Below are 15,603 nucleotides of genomic sequence, written 5' to 3' on the forward strand. Positions count from 1 at the left end.
TGTGCAATTTGTCCTGAGTGCGCTGATACCCCATATGTGGGGGGGAACCACTGTTTGGGTGCATGGGAGGGCTCGGAAGGAAAGGAGCTCCATTTGGAATGCAGACTTAGATGGAATGGTCTGCAGGTGTCACATTGCATTTGCAGAGCCCCTAATGTACCTAAACAGTAGAAACCCCCCACAAGTGACACCATTTTGGAAACTAGACCCCCTAAGGAACTCATCTAGATGTGTTGTGAGAGCTTTGAACCCCCAAGTGTTTCACTACAGTTTGTAACGCAGAGCCGTGAAAATTAAAAAAAAAATCTTTCCCCCAAAAATTATATTTTAGCCCCCAGTTTTGTATTTTCCCGAGGGTAAGAGGAGAAATTCGACCCCAAAAGTTGTTGTCCAATTTGTCCTGAGTATGCTGATACCCCATATGTTGGGGGGAACCACCGTTTGGGCACATGGGAGGGCTCGGAAGGGAAGGAGTGTCATTTGGAATGCAGACTTAGATGGAATGGTCTGCAGGCGTCACATTGCGTTTGCAGAACCCCTAATGTACCTAAACAGTAGAAACCCCCCACAAGTGACCCCATATTGGAAACTAGACCCCCCAGGGAACTTATCTAGATGTGTTGTGAGAACTTTGAACCCCCAAGTGTTTCACTACAGTTTATAACGCAGAGCCGTAAAAATAAAAAATCTTTTTTTTCCCACAAAAACTATTTTTTAGCCCGCAGTTTTGTATTTTCCCAAGGGTAACAGGAGAAATTGGACCCCAACAGTTGTTGTCCTATTTGTCCTGAGTACGCTGATACCCCATATGTTGGGGTAAACCCCTGTTTGGGCACACGGGAGAGCTCGGAAGGGAAGAAGCACTGTTTTACTTTTTCAACGCAGAATTGGCTGGAATTGAGATCGGACGCCATGTCGCTTTTGGAGAGCCCCTGATGTGCCTAAACAGTGGAAACCCCCCAATTATAACTGAAACCCTAATCCAAACACTCCCCTAACCCTAATTCCAACGGTAACCCTAACCACACCTCTAACCCTGACACATGTAATCTAAACCCTAACTGTAACTTTAGCCCCAACCCAAACTGTAGCCCTAGCCCTAACCCTAGCCCTAACCCTAGCCCTAACCCTAGCCCTAACCCTAGCCCTAACCCTAGCCCTAACCCTAACCCTAGCCCTAACCCTAGCCCTAGCCCTAGCCCTAATGGGAAAATGGAAATAAATAGATTTTTTTTAATTTTTCCATAAGGGGGTGATGAAGGGGGGTTTGATTTACTTTTATAGTGGGTTTTTTAGTGGATTTTTATGATTGACAGCCGTCACACACTGAAAGACGATTTTTATTGCAAAAAATATTTTTTGCGTTACCACATTTTGAGAGCTATAATTTTTCCATATTTTGGTCCACAGAGTCATGTGAGGTCTTGTTTTTTGCGGGACGAGTTGACGTTTTTATTGGTAACAATTTCGGGCATGTGACATTTTTTGATCGCTTTTTATTCCGGTTTTTGTGAGGCAGAATGACCAAAAACCAGCTATTCATGAATTTCTTTTGGGGGAGGCGTTTATACCATTCCGCGTTTGGTAAAATTGATAAAGCAGTTTTATTCTTCGGGTCAGTACGATTACAGCGACACCTCATTTATATCATTTTTTTATGTTTTGGCGCTTTTATACGATAAAAACTATTTTATAGAAAAAATAATTATTTTTGCATCGCTTTATTCTCAGGACTATAACTTTTTTATTTTTTTGCTAATGATGCTGTATCGCAGCTCGTTTTTTGCGGGACAAGATGACGCTTTCAGCGGTACCATGGTTATTTATATCTGTCCTTTTGATCGCGTGTTATTCCACGTTTTGTTCGGCGGTATGATAATAAAGCGTTGTTTTTTGCCTCGTTTTTTTTTTTTTTCCTTACGGTGTTTACTGAAGGGGTTAACTAGTAGACCAGTTTTATAGGTCGGGCCGTTACGGACGCGGCGATACTAAATATATGTACTTTTATTGTTTTTTTTTTATTTATTTAGATAAAGAAATGTATTTATGGGAATAATATTTTTTTTTTTTCATTATTTAGGAATATTTTTTTTTTTTTTTTACACATTTGGAAATTTTTTTTTTTACTTTTTTACATTGTCCCAGGGGGGGACATCACAGATCGGTGATCTGACAGTTTGCACAGCACTCTGTCAGATCACCGATCTGATAGCAGTGCAGGCTGCTTCACAGTGCCTGCTCTGAGCAGGCTCTGTGAAGCCACCTCCCTCCCTGCAGGACCCGGATTCGCGGCCATCTTGGATCCAGGTCTGGAGCAGGCAGGGAGGGAGGTAAGACCCTCGCAGCAACGCGATTACATCGCGTTGATGCGGGGGGCTCAAGGAAGCCCGCAGGGAGCCCCCTCCCTGCGCGGTGCTTCCCTGTACCGCCGGCACATCGCGATCATCTTTGATCGCGGTGTGCCAGGGGTTAATGTGTCGGGGGTGGTCCGTGACCGCTTCTGGCACATAGTGCCGGATGTCAGCTGCGATAGGCAGCTGACACACGGCCGCGATCGGCCGCGCTCCCCCCGTGAGCGCCGCCGATCGCGCTGGACGTACTATCCCGTCCGTGATCATAGGGGCCCACCCCACCTCGACGGGATAGTACGTCCGATGTCAGAAAGGGGTTAACAGAGAACTCCAGGCATACAAAATATTCACTCACATGTAACAGAGGAATGCACAGAGGTGTGAAGGTAAAGGATGGGGCAGCACGGTGGCTTAAGGTACCTTCACACTAAACAACTTCACAACGATATCGCTAGTGATCCGTGACGTTGCAGCGTCCTGGCGATATCGTTGTGTTTGACACGCAGCAGCGATCAGGATCCTGCTGTGATGTCGTTGGTCGCTGCAGAAAGTCCAGAACTTTATTTCGTCGCTGGACTCCCTGCAGACATCGCTGAATCGGCGTGTGTGATGCCGATTCAGCGATGTCTTCACTGGTAACCAGGGTAAACATTGGGTTACTAAGCGCAGGGCCGCGCTTAGTAACCCGATGTTTACCCTGGTTACCAGCGTAAAAGTAAAAAAACCAAACACTACATACTTACCTTCAGCTGTCTGTCCCTGGCACTGTGCTTCTCTGCACTCCTCCTGCATCCTGTGTCAGCGTCGGTCAGCCGGAAAGCAGAGCGGTGACGTCACCGCTCTGCTTTCCGGCCGCTGTGCTCACAGTCAGTGCAGGAAAGCAGAGCGCCGGGGACAGACAGCTGAAGGTAAGTATGTAGTGTTTGTTTTTTTTACTTTTACGATGGTAACCATGGTAAACATCGGGTTACTAAGCACGGCCCTGCGCTTAGTAACCCGATGTTTACCCTGGTTTCCGGCATCGTTGTTCGCTGGAGAGCGGTCTGTGTGACAGCTCTCCAGCGACCAAACAGCGATGCTGCAGCGATCAACATCGTTGTCGGTATCACTGCAGCGTCGCTGAGTGTGAAGGGACCTTTAGTGGATAGCACTGCAGCCTTGCAGTGCTGGAGTCCTGGGTTCAAGCCCCACCCTGGACAACATCTGCAAAGAGTTTGTATGTTCTCTCCGTGTTTGCGTGGGTTTCTTCTGGGTTCTCCGGTTTCCTCCCACATTCCAAAGACATACTGATAGGGAATTTAGATTGTTAGCCCCATTGGGGACAGCTATGATAATGTGTGCAAAACTGTAAAGTGCTGCGGAATATGTTAGTGCTATATAAAAATAAAGATTATTATTATTAAACAAAAGCAGAGAAGTATAGGGAATTACAACACATACAAACCAAGCAACAGTCACTTATATCTCCTTCAACTCTCCTTCTCATATGTGCTCCTCTCTCACCTTTAACCATGCAGCAAATACTAGCTCTGACAAGGATTAGTAATAAAGCCCAGATTATAAAGGGAAAATGAGTGGCTAACCGAGCTCAGCTGTGCACGCAGTGATTTCCAACATGGCCGATTAACCCCTGTTCTGCCAGAAGAAATAAAGATATTTAAAATGAAGGAGAAGTGCTTCTCCTCAGCGCCGGAGTAGGAGCAATCAGATGCTGCAGTCTTCTGTCTCCACACTGTCGTGGTAACCGCATGACACCATGGCGTGGTGCATGGGAGTAGACAGGAGCCTAGGAGATAATGCCTATGTTTATGTGTCTGCTGAAAAGTGACCTTTACAGAACAAGAAATATGAGTCTAGTGATTTTTCACTGACAAGTGTAAAAAATGCAAGATTTCTGAAATATTTGTAATGATGTAGCCTCTCTCTGATCCATGCTTTCTGCAATTCAGAGAGCATGAATTTACTAGACAGGTTCAATATAAAAAAAAAAAATAGGTTGTTTTCTGATTACACAGTCTGTGTAATGTCCAGAAATGAACCGGCTTACAAATGGCTATCGCCCCAAGGATTCCTGCACTTATTAAACTGAATGACTTCACAGTAAAATTCGGTTAAAGCCCTGGGCATTGGGGACACTTCCTCCCACTCCGATCGGTTGCTGTGGTAGACTTGAACTTCATCGGTGATTTCATCAGGGGCATAATCGCCACCCAGGATATAAATTTTATCTTCGATACCTACTGCCCCAGCATTAAAGCCAGCACACTCAAAGGACCCTTCACCCTTCCAAACGCAAGTCTCAGGGCAGAAACTGTAAACTTTATATGTTGAAAGGTCACAGATGTACAAGGCGCTGTTGACGGGAACGGCTTTGATTAAAGTGGCATGAAAAAATTGTCCAAACTCTGCCACAAGTTCACACCATTGATCAGTGTGTGCATTATACTTGAAAAAACAATCTAGCGAAGGGTTAAAAGCATCTGTGATCTCAACTTCGGATCCCAGTACGTAAATGAAGGACTTGCATGCGCTTGCCTCAGGATAGTATATCCCTCTTGGCAATGGACCAACTGATTTCCATTCCTTAGTTAAAGGATTATAAGCTTCGACATCTAGTAGACTACGTATGTCTTGTGCTCCCTTCGTTTTCCCACCAATAACAAACAACTGGTTAAGGGCTATGACAGATGTGTGCATGGTTCTTGGCTTTTTCATGGCTGGTACTAAAAATGAGTTATTGCTTGAAGGACAATAGCACCAGGTTCGGTCAGTAGCTTCATGGTGGGGCTCGGCTATATGAAGCCGCACGGCACGACAGCAGCTTCCGGTACATCCTCCTGTGATAAAGAGCTTTTCTCCAAAACTAGACAAGCTAGAACCAGGAAGGTCAATGATATGGATCTGAGGAAGCTCCAACCATTTATCGGTTTTGATATTATAGCAAAATGTGTACTGAGTTTCTCCATCTTCTGCTGTTTTATGGACAAAGATATATTTTTCCGTAGTCGAAATTCGGGCATCCGGGTATAACCCCCCAAAATGTTCAATGCATCGTATGGCATTTCTGACCTTTGATGAACAGTCCGTGCTTGCTAATAATGGCTCCTCAGAATCCAGTAGATTTTGAAGAAAAGATTGTGAGAGCTGATGTAGTCTAACCTTACTTATCAACTGGGGGAAAAACTGTGCTCTCTTTTCCAAACTATGCTTTGTCCAAGTTAAAACAGCCATGAGCACAAATTCTTCGTCTGGAACATTCAGGTCATCATCCTCCAGGCATTTTTCTAGCACCCCAACATTCAACTCCAAGAAGTCCGTAGATTGTGTTAGCAATGGGAAATGCCGTAGAGCAAAGTGTAAGGCACATTCGAAAAGATGGGTGGAACCGTAGCTATCTGACAATGACAGTAATGACAGGCAGTTACTTAGGTCAATGGTCTTAATTAAAAAATCACTGCACGCCTTCGATAGTAGAGGCACCTGGAGAAAGGAGGACATCTGAAATAGCATATCCACATTTCCTTCTGTAATCTCGGCTTTGCCTGTGTAGGCGTAATCCAGAAATGCTTTTATAGCTTTTGGAGACAGATTGCTGATCATGACGTTTCCTCCATCTCTTTCTTTCATATTTACTTCAAACATAGCCCTGAAAGGAAATACAACTAAATTAGTCATGTAAATTATGGTACCAAGCAAAAAAGTTGTTTTTAAGAACACTAAAAAGGTGCACAATTTACGAAGGAAACCCTAACTTATCCAAATCCAAATTTGCTGCTTGAAGGAGCAAATTTAACACCCATCTTTAAGATAGATAATGTATGGCCAGTGAGGGAGACCTACGCTAATCCCGATAACAGGGTTTCAAAATTTTCCATTGTGAGTGAAGTGGAGTGAGAATGTGTGACCATCAATCCTACAGACTGTAAATTAAGCTGTCGTGGCTGTGGTACTGATCCATTCACACCAGGAACTTTAAGAATACTGTAGTAATGATAGCATCATTACAGGGGTATTCTAAAGTCTGAAATTTATTGCCTTTCTGCCTGATAAAGGATAACTTTTTGATCGTTGAAGGTCTGGCCGTTGTGGCACCCAACAATCTCAAGAGCCGGAACTTTGAAGAGCCCTATGTGAATGGACTGGTGGCTGATCGTGCTCACTTATTCGAAGCCCTGGAGATTGGCGAGCGCTGCAATCATCTGGTTTTCAGCACTCCCCTTACAATGAATGGAGTAGCGTGCATGATCGACTTCCATTTCACTCAGCCTGGGCTTTTCACAGTGATCAGAGCCCCAGCGATCCCCACAGGATAAGATATAACTTTCTAATTGTTGGAGGTCTGACTGCTGTGGCTCCAGTGAACCTAAGACTAAGGACTCCAAAGAGCCCTGTGTGAATATAGCTGTGGTTGATCATGCTCACTAAAGTGCCTTTCATTCTTATTGGAAGTGTCGGAGACGTGCGCTCAGCTGGTCTTCAGCACTCCCATTAGAATTAATGTGACAGCAGCATATATGATCAACCTGCGCTTCACTCAGCCAGGGTTCTTCACAATGGTTGTACCTCCAGTGATCTCCACAGAATACTGGATAACTTGAGAATTCCACTTTAAAAGACAGGTACAAAAAAAAACATTGTAAAAAGATTTAAAGGGGTACTCGGGAAATAGGAAAAAATAAATAACTAAAAGAAATGTTATTTTAAATAAATTCATAAATACTTTTAATTAGCAAATCCACCTCTGGACCCTTGTAACACTATTTAAAAACTGTCCTAGAATATTAGGACAGAAGTCTGTGAGAATGTACAGCAGGAAGCTTCTTTGCTGTGACCTGAAGATACTTATATTGTTATTCAGAAAGACAGGGCATACAGAAGAGTGAGCAGCTTCTTCTTACCTCGGCACACCTGCTATCTCCAGTATTAGATCAGATACACAGGGTGGACAGCAGTGTGAGCAGCCTCTTCTTACCTCAGCACCCCTTGTATCTCCAGTATTAGATCAGATTGACAGGGTGGACAGCAGTGTGAGCAGCCTCTTCTTACCCCAGCACCTCTGGTCTCTCCAGTATTAGATCAGATATACATGGTGGATAGCAATTTGAGCAGCCTCTTCTTACCCCAGCACCTCTGGGATCTCCAGTATTAGATTAGTTAGACAGGGTGGACAGCAGGGTGAGCAGCCTCTTCTTACCTCAGCACCCCGGTATCCCCAGTATTAGATCAGATAGACAGGGTGAACAGCAGTGTGAGAAGCCTCTTCTTACCCCAACACCCTTGGTATCTCCAGTATTACATCAGATAGACAGGATGGTCAGCAGTGTGAGAAGCCTCTTCTTACCCCAACACCTCTGGTATATCCAGTATTAAATCAGATAGACTGGGTGGACAGCATTGTGAGCAGCCTCTTCTTACCCCAGCACCTCTGGCATCTTTAGTATTAGATCAGATAGACAGGATGGTCAGCAGTGTGAGAAGCCTCTTCTTACCCCAACACCTCTGGTATATCCAGTATTAAATCAGATAGACTGGGTGGACAGCATTGTGAGCAGCCTCTTCTTACCCCAGCACCTCTGGCATCTTTAGTATTAGATCAGATAGACATGGCGGACAGTAGTGTGAGCAATGTAGTGTGATAGCACCTCTGCTATCTCTAGTAGCATTAGTGGAGCACATATTCCTACATATGAAGGAGGGTGGACCTTCTTCTGCAGATTCTCACAAGCTCCTGTCCCAACATTCCAAGGCAGGCTTCCCTCAGTGAAACAAGGCCGCAGCCATTTTATTTCTATAGTAATTACCTCCCTAAACCTAATGATTGTGATTTACTAATTAAAAGTGTTTAGGAATTTATTTATAATGATATTTACTTTAATTATTTATGTTTATTTCTATTCCTGCAGAACCCTTTTAAATAAACTGGGATCCTCTTTTCCTGCCTAACACCTTATTGGACCATTTCTTCATGTGCCTTCTGCATTGCATGTGAATATGGGGTTTTATACCCAATATACATGCTTAGGAAATTATCCATTAGGAATAATGAATGTACTATGGATTAATAAATAATAAATACTGTGGATTTTAAAATCTAGAGCTTGCTCATTATTGATTACATACATAAAGTGATATGGATTAGTTATATTGAATTACAATTGTTCTAACCTGCATGTACAACTGCAATCCATGGCAAAACTGTGAGTTTTAGCTGTAAATGTTTCTGAAAAGTCCTTTGTCTATGTTAAATCCATGATTCGTAAATGTGTTGTCTACTACTTGGACAGTCCCTTTGTCAGGTAGTGTGAGGTGTGGGTCCGAAGTGTATAGGCAAACACTAACCAGACAGACAAGGCTTAACAGACAGGGATAAAACACAACTACAATCATACAAATACACTTACAAAACAACAGAGAGGAATACAGGCAGAGATAGGATGGAAGAAACCAAATGGGAGAGGATAAGGATAAACATGTAAACCAATCTCCTGAAAAACTCTCCAACTTCCTACTCAAAACACTTAACTCTCTCCTTCAACTCCAAACCAGGTAGTGGTAACTATCACTGGCAAGGTCAGAAACAAGGAGGAGGGTTCTTACACCTGCTGGCAGTAAGGAACTGGGAACAGCCCATATCACCAAAGACAAACAACTTCAGGAGCCCAACTAAGCAGTTTAACCCTTGCAGAACCAGAGCAAAGAAAGCCAGAACTGCTAATAGAACGATAAAGCCGTTCTAACTACCGCAGCTGTATGTCACCAAACGATGTGATTGTCTGACCCCATTCTGTCATGGAATCCCCATGACATCCTTCTTAAACACAATATATCCCTGTGTAAAATAAAAATATAAAAATTACCTCCTTTACCAGCGCCATTTGAGAGATGTCGGCTACAGTTCTCTCTGGGCTCTTGTGACATTGTTATCCCACATGATTCTGCAGCCAATCAGCGGCTGAAAATGGGCTACAGCTCTCCTATTCCTTAGGAAATCTGAGATTCATCCAAAGAAAGTGAGATTGCAGCAGCTCAATAGCGACTAAGGATTCACGTGGAACTAGGCTGGGGTGGGAGCTAAGTATCTGTTATTTTTATTTTACACTGGTCATAACAGTATTTAAAGGGGTTTTCCCACAAACAAAGTTAATTTTAAAGTTGATTTTAATCCGTACATCTTGGAATAATAATAATTTTCACAATTAGATGTGTTTTTAAAAAAAATGTTCCTGTGCCGAGATAATCTCATAATTGTGCCCCTGCTGTGCACTATGTAATGGCTGTGTCTGACCATACAGCACCATGGTCTGATCATACCACAGCTCCTGGGCAGGGGAGGAAGTAAAAGAGAGGATGCAGACAGGACAGCTGGGAATCAGAGTTGATTCTTTTTGTGAGGTAAAATGTTTCCTTACGAATGTTTTACCTCAATGAAAGAATTATTTGTGATCCTGAGCTGTAATGTCTGTATACTCTTTTGCTTCCTCCCCTGCCCAGAAAATGTGGTATGATCAGACCATGAGCTCAATGAAGAGCAGAGATCTCATTCTATGCATGTGCTCCCTCCAGTGCCATTTTCCTAAAGACAGCTGTCAGCTGAAGTAAGGCTGGTTTCACATTTGCGGTTGTGTCCGCAGCGTTTGTGCATGCGTCGTGTGTTCCTATCTTTAACATTAACCGCTATCTGACCTCGGACGGGATAGTACGTCCGAGGTCAGATCCCCTGCTTTGATGCAGGGCTCCGCGGTGAGCCCGCATCAAAGCCGGGACATGTCAGCTGTTTTGAACAGCTGACATGTGCCCGTAATAGGCGCGGGCAGAATCGCGATCTGCCCGCACCTATTAACTAGTTAAATGCCGCTGTCAAACGCAGACAGCGGCATTTAACTACCGCATCCGGCCGGGCAGCCGGAAATGACGTCATCGCCGACCCCCGTCACATGATCGGGGGTCGGCGATGCGTCTCCATTGTAACCATAGAGGTCCTTGAGACCTCTATGGTTACTGATCGCCGGTGGCTGTGAGCGCCACCCTGTGGTCGGGGCTCACAGCACACCTCAGGAGTTTTTCTCCTCACACACAGTTGTGTGATCACGGTCAAAAGTGCATTGTCTAACCATTATTTATATTTTTCAACAGCGTTCAAAGTCAAAACACTTTGGCGTTCGATGAAGGACCGCTTCAACAAGGACCTTCGTCAAGAGAGCCAGGTTCCTGGTGGTTCTGGAGCAAGGATCCACAAATACAAATATTACCGCATCCTTGCATTTTTGAGACCGGTCCTTGCCCAGAGAACGTAAGAATTTTTTGTGGTGTAATGGGTTGTGTTGGATTGCCTAATCTGTATTTTTCTATTCCACAGGAGTTGGTGCTTTACTATTGTAAATGTTTTGTATTAATGTATTTTTTTCTTCTTTTTTCACAGCAAATGGTGCAGCACTCTTGACCCTAGTTCCGGAGCGGTCATTCATCAAACAGCCACGGACCCGTCCCAGCCTTCCAGCAGCACTGCAGCAGTGGGCCTGCCACACAGACTGGAGACCAGGAAGCTGGTCCATCAGGTGTTCCCCTGTCCCAGAGGGCCTCGGACAGGTCACTCATGCCCGAGTTTTTGCACTTGAGCTCTGGTCTTTCATGATGCACTCAAGGCGATGAGTGACAGACTGGATATTGCCATAAACCATATGAATACACGTATCCAGGATGTCACCTGAAGCCTTTAACAAGTGAAAGCCGACCTCCAGAGGCCAGCACATCATTTTTTCAATCAAATAGAGAAGGGCATGTCAGAACACCTTACTCCTGATCTCCAGCTTAGTGTCATGCAGGCCTGCAATGCTGCTTACGTGCAGGCTATGCAGCAGAGTCGGTATTTTCAGCAGACAGTGGCGGCATTTCCACCTGTGCCCACACTATCACGCTTGACCTCAATGCCGAACTCTGCAGCATACCACTGCCCTCTCATGCGTCAAGCACCAGATCACAGGTATAGGCAGGGTCCGGCTGGCTTGGAAGCAAGTTCTGAGTCCCCGCTACCAGGTGGAGATGAAAGCCTTCCTACCAGCGCTTTGGTGTAGTCCCTTACTGACTATGGCTTCTGGCAAGGTCCTCACAGTTCACTCGTCCTCCATGAAGATTAAGACACAAACAAGTATGACAGGTGGCTCGAGCCTTTTTATAGGGTCTCTATCACGACCCGGGCTCTATGTGACACTGTGCCTCCTGGGTATTAGGGCAGACAGGTGATGTGTAATCCAGCTGTCCTGCCAATTTCTGCTGTGCCTCCTAGAGTCCAACACAACCTCGGTCTTCCGGCTACTGGTCATCTGCACTCTGCGGAGAGGTAGCCCAGTCACAGCTATCCTCCCCAGTTGTCATTCTCCTGTGCTTTGCTTTCCTGCATGCTCTCTACAATCTGTTCTTTCCTTCTCAATTCTCTTCCTCCAGGAGCTGCAGCAACTCTGGCTGCACGGCCCCTTCAGTCTTTCTGACACTCACAGTCCGACTCCTCTCTCCACTGTCTGCTCCAGACTGCTCTCTGACTTCCCCTCCAGCCAGAATATATATCAAGGGAAGTTCCCCTGAAAACCGGGTTCAGAACTCCCCCTTTTGGCCTGGAGTGCGAACATGTTGCATGTTTGTGTTTACCTGATAGAAGAGATCTTCCCTTGCTTCCAAGCGTGACATCACTCTCCCCAAGAGGAAAGAAATTCCACTGTAACAACCAGGACCCTGGGGTGTTACCCATATATTCAGCATATCCCTAAGGGCAGTTATATCTCTAAGCCCCAGCAGACATTCTGACATAACATCTAAAATGTCCTATACAATTAGCGTATATGCTCAATAGCCTGCTGGGACTTAGAGATATTACTGCCCTTATGCTGAATATATGCACATCGGCATACCCCATTTTGTGGGAGAAGACTATCTGCACTAAGACTTTATTGATCTTGTATATGAGTGGTGGGGACAGGAGGTATATGAATATGATGATTAAATCTCTATTTATAGTTGATTTATCATTCAAACATCTGGTGTGAGGGTCTACTTCCCCAAAACCCACATCTGCATAGGTGATAGTAATTTTTGAAAGCACTGTCTGATACAAGCGCCGTCTCTCACTGTTTGCCAGTAATTTTGTGGGGTTTTTTTTCACTTGGTGTTTTGGTGTTGGGTGCTTCAGAGGGTATTATAGGGATATATAGTCCATGCTGAGCAGAGGTGCCATATCACTAACCCTATGGTGCCAACCTCCGCGGACAGGCAGGGTGTTATCTATATATATAATTGTCTAAGGGTTTAATTGTCTGTCTGTCCTGGAAATTCCGTGTCGCTGATTGGTCGAGGCCGCCAGGCCTCGACCAATCAGCGACGGGCACAGTCTCTGATTGGTCGAGGCCAGCCGGCCTCAACCAATCAGCGATGGGCACAGTCTGCCGTGAATTCTGGAATCATCATTGTCCTCCACTGCTGTCAAGTGCCGCCATTGTGTTGTCTAAGGGTCTAATTGTCTGTCTGTCTCAGATATCAGCCAATCAGCGATATTAGTGCGGGATTTAAACACCACTGACAGCGCAACATACATACATACATACATATTCTAGAATACCCGATGCAATTGAATCGGGCCAACATCTAGTATTATGTATAATTAGGGAATTTATGTCTATACCACCAACTATTATTTCCTTTAGTGCCTTTCTCAGGACCCTCATGTTTTAATAGTGGTTTTGGTCTTGTATTGTTGTTCCCCTATTTTTTTTAATATATAGTTGTGTGAAAAAGTGTTTGCCCCCTTCCTGATTTGTTATTCTTTTCCGTGTTTGTCTCAGATCACCAAATTTAAATATTAGACAAAGATAATACAAGTAAGCACAAAATGCAGTTTATAAACAAAGGTATTTATTATTAAGGGAAAAAAATCCAAACCTACAGGTCCTTGTGTAAAAAAGTGACATCACATCTTTAGAAAGCTGAGTTCAATTTACACACGCAGGCCTGATTACTGCCACACCTGTTCTCAATCAAGAAATTACTTAAATAGGACCTGCCTGACAAAAACTGAAGTACATTAAAAGGTTCTCAAAAGCTAGACACTTTTTCACACAAATGTATAACTAATAAAAATATATTTTATAGGGTTTTTTTTAGCCAAAGATGAAGAGTCCATGATTTAGCAGCTACGACCAGACCAGGGCACCAGGGATAATACTATGAAAATGTGATTTAGCTATGTATATATTTATTTTTCTGTGGAAAAAATCTTCCTGGACAAATATACCAATGGGACCTTACCTGAAGAAGTCACTGCTGGCTGCCAGGACACAACGGTGGCACGGAATGGATTCATCTTTCATTGTTATGTTGAAATCAAAGAATATGTTTTGTTCTCGGAAGCTCTGCAGCACGGTTAATATTTGCTGCCCGTGACTTTCCGCCACCAAGGAGACCGATTTCTTTTCAGCAGATAAAGATCCATTGCACACTACTCTCCCAAGTAGGTCCATATTGAGCCCGGAAATATGGGAAAGCTTAGGGTAGGAACAAAAACATAAGTCAAATATTGGTGTATAATAAAATTAATCTAACGTTTATGTCAGGTGGAGGAGGATCTGTAACAACAAATTTGGATGTAGCAGAATTTTCGTCTACAAATTTTGCAGCAAATTCTCATCTGTTGCATGTACATTGTAAACTTAGCATTGCAAAAAGTAAAGTTCTCTGAAAATCTACATGTACTAGAACTGCACTGTGTGGGTTTTTCTTTTTTTGCAGAATTTTAAAAATCTAAAATCTGCCATTACTATTATTTATTTTATAACGCCTTTAACCCCTTAACAACCGCCGATACGCCTTGTAACGGCGGCAAGGGTACTTAAACCACAGCGCCGTTAATTAACAGCGCTGTGGAAAAAGTGAATAGCGCCCCCAGAGTCGGATTTTCTCTGGGGTCTCGGTTGCTGGGGGTAGCCGAGACCCCTGAGAACATAATTTGGGGGTTTTACCGACCCCCGGGTTGCAATCGCCGGTAATTAACCGTTTACCGGCGGTCGCAAAAAACCCCCCCGCGATTTCCCATTTAATTTCTCTGTCCTCCGATGTGATCGCACATCAGAGGACAGAGAAATGAGGACCCCGATCACCCCCCGATACTCACCTGTCTCCTCCGATGCTCCTCGTGGCTCCCGATGGGCGCCGCCATCTTGTTCCGGCCAAAAAATTGCGGGCACATGCGCAGTGCGTCCGCCGGCCGGCAATCGGAAGATCTTTGGGGTCTCAGCTGCCGGGGGTAGCCGAGACCCAAAAGAACATGATTGGGGTCGGTTTATACCGACCCCTGTTTTGCGATAGCTGGTAATTAACTTTACCGGCGGCCGCAAAAAAAAAAAAGCGATGTGTAATTCTCTGTCCTCTGATGTGATCGCACATCAGAGGACAGAGAAATAGGGGGATTCGGGGACCCTGTTATACTTACCGATGTCCCTGGGTCCTCCTGTGTCCCCTCCTGACCGCTGGCTTCTTCATCCGGTAAGAAAATGGCGGGCGCATGCGCAGTGCGCCCGCCATTATCTGCCGGCCTGCGTTGAGAAACACGTGATGGTGTCTCCGCAGCTCCTCTACATGCATTTGCATATTTGGGGGCAGTGTTCTGGATCATTGCGTTGAGAAACACGTGATGGTGTCTCCGCGGTGTTGGATATTTTGGTCTCCACGAGGTCAATCATCCGTGCCTTTATAGACTTTCTACTAGGTACTGCTCCTGATAGCCAGTTTCCTACTCCACACTGATGAGGGGCAAAAACCCCGAAACAGTTATCTGTGGATGGATACCATGCTTGGCATAGGTGGTTTTCCTTTATTGGATGCTGCTCTTTCCTTGGTTGTTCCTTCCCGGGAAAAGGCCTGGCTATTCACTGCCTGCGTTGAGAAACACGTGATGGTGTCTCCGCAGCTCCTCTACATGCATTTGCATATTTGGGGGCAGTGTTCTGGATCACTGGGTTGAGAAACATGTGATGGTGTCTCTGCGGTGTTGGATGTTTTGGTCTCCACGAGGTCAATGATCCGTGCCTTTATAGACTTTCTACTAGGCACTGCTCCTGATAGCCAGTTTCCTACTCCACACTGATGAGGGGCAAAAACACCGAAACAGCTGTCTGTGGATGGATACCATGCTTGGCATAGGTGGTTTTCCTTTATTGGATGTTTTCCTTTATTAGATGCTGCCCTTCCCTGGGTTGTTCCTTCCCGGGGA

The 15,603-nt window shown here is 44.7% G+C and overlaps 1 protein-coding gene across 1 annotated transcript in view; it reads right to left on the bottom strand.

The window, feature by feature from the left end:
- Window positions 1-4,216: 4,216 nt before the first annotated feature.
- The window catches only part of KBTBD3 (kelch repeat and BTB domain containing 3), a 42,684-nt gene continuing 31,297 nt past the window's right edge, over window positions 4,217-15,603 (bottom strand). The window contains exons 2-3 of the mRNA XM_069759221.1: window positions 13,644-13,879; window positions 4,217-5,997 (exon numbers count right to left, since the gene is read on the bottom strand). Coding sequence (XP_069615322.1) covers window positions 4,395-5,997; window positions 13,644-13,855 — 1,815 coding nt within the window. The 5' untranslated portion in view covers window positions 13,856-13,879 and the 3' untranslated portion in view covers window positions 4,217-4,394. The remainder of the gene's footprint in view (window positions 5,998-13,643; window positions 13,880-15,603) is intronic.

The sequence above is a fragment of the Ranitomeya imitator genome, chromosome 3 (genome assembly GCF_032444005.1).
Source record: "Ranitomeya imitator isolate aRanImi1 chromosome 3, aRanImi1.pri, whole genome shotgun sequence".
Lineage (NCBI taxonomy): Eukaryota > Metazoa > Chordata > Amphibia > Anura > Dendrobatidae > Ranitomeya > Ranitomeya imitator.